We start from the raw sequence: 6,653 nt of genomic DNA on the forward strand, positions 1-6,653 counted from the left end.
ATGTTATGTTGCAACTCCTTCAACATAGAGAAGGCTACAAATATTGGATAAATTATCATCTTTAAGCGATAAACATAATAATGAGTTGGGTAAAGAAATTGTAAAGGGCTTCGTATCTCTTGGTATAGCCTCCACAATGGCAGAGAGGTTTGTGAGTCTATGCCAGTGTCGTTAGCCTTGAAAATTTATGGAAAATCCATATCCCTCATCTTGATTGGAAATTCAACGAGATTACAACCATCTAATAATAACGTTTTGACCTTCTTTAACTTAACCATAGTCCTCGGAAGCTTTTTAAGCATCTTGCAATAACTCGATCATTAAGAACAAGTTCGCCTCTAGTTTGGTAACGCCACCAAGACTACGAAGATGTTTATAGCAAAACATAGATTAAGAATCTTCAATTATCTAAGCAAACCTTGTGTTTTGAGCATGATCCAGTTGATTATTGAAAGGAGGCATGGTTAAATAATTAGTGAATTGCATTAATCCAACTTGGAAGTTTAAAAAAAAATTGTTCTTCAAATGTCTTGCCTTTTGCTTCTTACCAGATCGTTGCGGGTTAGTATACGACATGTCAAAGAGTCGAAATTACTATAAGACATGTTAAGAGCAATTGGATTCTCCAATGGTAAGTCTGAAGGCAGCGGCGGATCCAAGGTTTTTGTTCAGTGGGGTCACCTATAAGGTAGACTAAAGGCTCACAAAATCGTCCGATGTGTTTTAATCTAATTACAACATTTTGAGGGATTTTTAAAGTTTTTTGGTTGATTTCGAGGGATTTTTTAGTGTTTTTGTCGATTTCGAATAACATTTTTGGTTTTTTTGATTGATTTCAATAGATGTTTTTGGTTAGAGTAACGGTTTCGATTGATGTTGGGGGCCCGTGAAAAAATCTAATAGGGGGAAGTGAAAGGTTAATCATGTAAAACCTAAATTTTAACCTAAGGATTTTTTTTGAGTTTTTGACTCCCCCAGTCCCCCTTTTTGATATTGCATCCGCCCCGTCTGAAGGTATAGACTTTAAAGGGAACCCATGTACACAAAACCATCTTAATTTTTGAGGAAAATTCTTATAAGATCCATTGAGTTGCAAATAATTAAGTTGTAGTAGCATAAGATTTGTTAGGATTGGAGATTGAAGATGATACGTGGAGAGGATACACAATTGAATTGTGGAAGGTACACTTTTCAAATACAATAGTTCGACCCTTATTGTCTTGGGTTACACGAATTTCTTATTGGGACAATCCAATTGAAAACTTTGACCCTAAAGGCTGTAAGATCAAGGCCATATATACACCCAGATTCTCGTTTACATATTTATATGAGAGATCGACGATTATGGGTGGTTCAAAAGTAACTGAACGACAATTTTATAATCGTTAACAAATAAGATTTAGGAGCAACTGCAACTGTCCCAGAGTCAGAAGCAAGGTTATAGGATTACAGAGCTTTGGTCCTTAAGATTAGAGGCTCTGATCATACGGATCAAAGGCACTCAAGGTCCAGAGACTAAAAGATTAGAGGCTCTAATCCTCAACACATATAATACTTCAACAAAGAATCAAAGCTCTGAGCATAAGGCTCAGAGGCTCTAATTACACCGTCTCTGATCAACACTTAGTTTGGGAACAATTTCATGAAAGTTTTTAACCTTTCGAAATTTGTTTAGATAATCCCAAAACTAAAATTCTTTAAGCTCGACTCTCTTAAAATCCGTAAACCAAGGGCTTTAGTTCCTAAATTAAGTTACTCTTCCTAAAGTTCAAACATGAAATAATAAAATATGAATATATTTAAGAATATGAATTATTATGTGATATATATAAAAGTCATGTCTGGTGTGCATCTACCAAATGCGATGCATAAATAAATAAACTTCAAACTTCCGATATTAAGATTTTCAACAAAATTCTCTTGGAGACTTTTGACACAACAAAAGGGGGGTATCTTGAGCTTGAAAGAGGTGACGGTGCTTACATATCCCCTGCAGACATCAAGACAGTCAAATTATGAACRAGGTTTAGTAGCGTAAATGTACTCTGTTTTGTAAGCATTTAAACCTTGAATATGGAACCAGCAGACCTCTCTTTGCAATTTTTTTAAACTTGGATATTGCATCCGCCTGTAAGAACTACACATAAAGGATTGAATAATCCTGCAAAAAATATGTGCCTACAGAAAATCAAACATAAGACATTTCATACCAGACATATAGAACCATATCACACTTACTTTACAAGATCCTGAGACCAAAAAGTTTGATAAAAAGATGATACTGAGTGGGTGGTGCGACGAAGGAGAATAGAAGACAAGGTGAGAAGCGTAGAAAATGATCTGGACCCTTGATCACTTTTAGTGTCACCCCAACCCCATGAATTCTGCTTCTTGCAGGAATTGATTTAGTGCATCTCTTTGATCTTCAATTACGATTGATCCAAGGGTGGAGATTCCTTCTTCCCCTTCTCACTATAACTTTCATTCTCACCAGGGACCCAACCCTGGGTGGTGTATGGTTTTTATTTTATGTATGTTGATGAGAGAATATAATTGAAGGGGTTCTGGAAATAGAAAAAAAAAGTACCTTAATTAGGTTAGATGCATCACCCCACCAACTATGTTGACTTGCTTTGAGAGAAAGCTCTAAACAGAGGACGCTTTTCTGATGRAAAAAAGGAAGAYAAAAAGAAGTAATTAATGCATGAGTTATTATTAATTTACAACCACTTCCACCAAGTAATAGCTTAGCTGTTGTTGCAGGAAGAAACTTGTTTTAACAACTTAATGATGTTGCCTCTGCTTGTGGAAAATCTCCAAGTATTGGGATTGTGTTGGTATCCACTATGAGAAACATGATAACAGATATTTAACATATATTTATATGCCACATACCTACATAATTGTTGATGTAGTTTGAACCAAAAATGTGCCACCTGTTTAGGTCATATACTCCGGGGGTAGTAGTTTGAAAAGGAGAGAGATCCCCACCAATAATATGATTCCATGACTTGTAATAAACCAACACGTCTTCTTCTTCTTCCATTTTCTTCTTCCCATCATCATACACAAGACTAATCCCGCACTCCAAAACATCCAATTCCTTATATATATATTCATCGGCTTGCCTTGCTGTCACCGTGGCAGTAACTTCATCACCATCTTCCATCTCACTCTTCCCAAACATCCAATGGCTTAAATATACAATTATACCCTCTCCAGTGGACTCAAAGAACCCAAAACAACTGTATATCCATGTGCGGTTCTTTGTTATGTTACTAATTCTGATTTTACCGACTACATGAASAAACCCCTTTATAGCCGTAAACACAATGCAGAAATTCAATCCTTTAAGGTTGTKAGGAGATGATGGGATGGTAAATGATATTGATGACCCCTCCCTTCTATCACTTATCCAATCTGGCATCTCTTTCCCCTCATACCTTGTGCTAAATATCCCAAATTCATATTGCATCTGCCAAGTACAAGATTAATCATCATCAATTGTTCTATGTACACAKTAATCACACAAASAAGAATAGTTGATGTGAGCAAACCTSGACTTTGGRTTCTGTCAGCTSATTTTTGGTGAAGTCTAAATTAGTCCACCCCAGACTATGTAATACCTCTTCCTCGACATCTGCCATATCTTCCACTTTAAACATGCCTTCAATTAAAGACCTGCAACCTGTCCACGTACTTAACATGATTGGGGACATTTCTCGATCAAATACAACTTTGCTCAAATAGCTGACACCCATTATCAAGTGTCTTAGTGTAAGTGGAGGATGCTCCAATATGGTCAATCTCTTACAATGGTCAATACTAAGTTTCTCAAGTCTGGGAAGGCCTCTCACACAATTAGGCATTGAAACAATATTATTTCCATCTAAATATAGCTCCTTCAGCATGGATAGGTTACTGAAGTCCATTGGAAAGGATTCGTTGGACAAACCATTATTTTTAAGTGACAAGCATTCTAATGACCTCAACAAAAAGATCAAAGAGGATCCCAAATCTCTGGGTATAATCTCCACAATGGTAGAGGAAGAGGTTTGAGAGTTTATGGCAAGGTTGTTAGCCATGACCATTTCTGGTAATTCCGTATCCCTCATCTTGATCGGATTTTCACTAAGATTACAACCATCTAGTTTTAGTATTTTCAMCTTCTTTAGCATGCCTATAGTTCTTAAAATCTTTCCAACCTCATTGCAATAACTCAGATCAATGAGCTCAAGGTGATCACATTGCCAAATTGATTCACAAACCTCAATCAAACCTATGCAATTTGAAAGTAATAACTTCTCAAGTGCAGGGAGTTCGATAAAGCCACAGAGACTATGAAGCTGTTTACAGAAACTTAGATTAAGAATCTTCAATGATCTAAGCAACCGTTTGTTGTCTTTTGAGCACGAGCCAGTTAGCTGTTAAAATAGARATAAGGTAAAATAMYTAGTRAATTGTWTTAACCCAACATAGAAGAATAATATAAATTAAAGCAGATGCTTACCTTTTGCGACTTCCCAGGTCGTTGCGAGTTGCCATACGACATGTCCAGAGATTTGAAGCTGCTATAAGACATGTCAAGGGCAACTAGATTCTCCAATTGCAAGTTTGGAGGTATATACTCTAAAGGGAACCCATGCATACACAACCATCTTAATTTTTTAGGGAAGTTCTCATAAGATCCACCGAGTCGCACATAATTGAGTTGTAGTAGCATTAAGTTATCCATCTTTCTCAATGCATCTGTTTTCAACTCAACCGAGTCATACATGTTCTCTTTCTCAAGCATTTCCATGTCTAGAACAAGGCCTTTAAGCTTTCTTGTACCCTAAGAAGTAACAGAAATGTCAAATTACTTATTAACCTTATGTTAGTGTAAACAAATATTGTGTGTTACTTAAAMATTTGCACAATTATGACAAGTATAAATGGCCTCTTACTCTGTTTTGTTCCAATACATTGAATGACTCTTCATGACACCACAATCGACTACGCTTCTCTGGCATGTCAGGTGATTCTTGGCGTACTATATCTCTTCCCATCTCTTGAACCAATTGATGCATCATCAACTTGTTATTACTATCAATCGAAAGMAGGCATCTATCAACGAGATTCTTGATCCCAAGTACTGTGCGGATCTTACATGCCTTCAATATTGTTTCAGTTGATTCTCTATCTTTCCCAGCAAAAAAACAAGCAATGTGCTTAAACAATTCCTTGTCATCTGTAGATGGTAAAGAGTCGAAGCTCATTTGCAAGACCTTCTTAATACGAGAATCAGGTTCTTCCTTTAGCCTTTCTAGGCAATCCTCCCATTCAGCTATATTTCCATTACGTAGAGACCTGCCCAAAACTGAAAGAGCCAACGGATGTCCTTTACAATATTTCATAAGCTCTTTTGAAACCTCTTTGTAACCTTCCTTCGGACTGCTGCACTTGAAGGCATGAAGACATAAAAGCTCCAGTGACCGAGTCTTATGTAAGGCTTCGAGTAAGTGCTTTGTATGCTTGGGTTGAACTTTAAGGTTGAATAGCTCACACTTTTCTGTCAACGACGCGTCCTTGGTCGTTATTATGATTTTGCATCCCAGATGAAAACCTTTGTTTCCAAGTAATGCATCCAATTGACTGAAACTATCAACATCATCAAGAACTAGGAACACCTTTTTATTTGCTAGTGTATTCTCAATTTGAGAGGTGTATATAGAAACATCATGGACTTGAATTGAACTTTTATTTGAAACGTCACCACAAATTTGTTTTTGTAAATCAAGCAATCCAGTCAATTTTTCAGCACATCTCCTACTGATATCTTCTACAAAGCTGCTTCTTTGGAATTCACGACAATGCAAGCAAAAAATATATTTGGCCAAAGATGTCTTCCCAATCCCACCCATGCCTATAATTGTGAGAATTTCAGCACAAGTACAGGATCCATCTTTCAACCAATAAGTAATGAATTTGATGTGGCGGTCCATGCCGATAAGAAATGGTAGAGTTACTTTTAAAGGTACACCTAACCTACGATGAATTTCAGTAACAATTTCTTGAATGAACTCCGTCTCTTTCCTGAAATTTGAAACATCAATGTGAAAACCAAACATATCAGATTCATCACATTTTGCTACTATATTTCAATTATGTTTTTTTTTTTTTGCCAATTTATGTGATGTTAGAAAGTTGTACACTCTCTTTTGGTCATTAATGAAAATATCGAGTTTCTCTCTCATACTTCTAATATTTATTACTTGAAGTAGATGTAGTTTAGTAGCGACTAAAATACCCATTTATATATATATATACAGTTATACACACACACAAGTATGTTATTTTGCTACCTACAGTATCTTACCAAGCTTTCTTAGAACAAGAAGCACATTTTCTTATTGATTTACTTTGATGATAAAATTCTTCCTACATGTGTGTGTGTGTGGGTGTTTCATAGGTGCAAAGAAAATTGAAAAAACGAAAATGATTATATAAATCTTGAGAGAGGGAGCAATAATTAACACATAGATGGTAATTAATTAATTAAGAAATATGAGGAAATAATCATTTCAATATTAAATCTCCTTATTATATATGTATCCTAAGGGCACATAATAGAAAAACCTTTCAAACATATTGAAAATAGACAAGAGATGTAT

The 6,653-nt window shown here is 35.9% G+C and overlaps 1 protein-coding gene across 1 annotated transcript; it reads right to left on the reverse strand.

Annotated features, from left to right (window-relative positions):
• Positions 1-1,823: 1,823 nt before the first annotated feature.
• On the reverse strand, positions 1,824-6,125 carry LOC112503838 (disease resistance-like protein DSC1). Its single transcript, XM_025107826.1, has 7 exons — positions 4,947-6,125; positions 4,511-4,834; positions 3,558-4,424; positions 2,896-3,475; positions 2,588-2,665; positions 2,067-2,161; positions 1,824-1,990 (listed from the first exon to the last, which is right to left on the reverse strand). Exons 1-5 carry the CDS (start codon positions 6,108-6,110, stop codon positions 2,619-2,621), a joined length of 2,982 nt encoding a protein of 993 aa, XP_024963594.1. The 5' UTR covers positions 6,111-6,125; the 3' UTR covers positions 1,824-1,990; positions 2,067-2,161; positions 2,588-2,618.
• Positions 6,126-6,653: the final 528 nt, after the last annotated feature.

This window comes from Cynara cardunculus, unplaced genomic scaffold (genome assembly GCF_001531365.2).
Source record: "Cynara cardunculus var. scolymus isolate 2C unplaced genomic scaffold, CcrdV1 Un_Scaffold_3971, whole genome shotgun sequence".
Classification (NCBI taxonomy): Eukaryota; Viridiplantae; Streptophyta; class Magnoliopsida; order Asterales; family Asteraceae; genus Cynara; species Cynara cardunculus.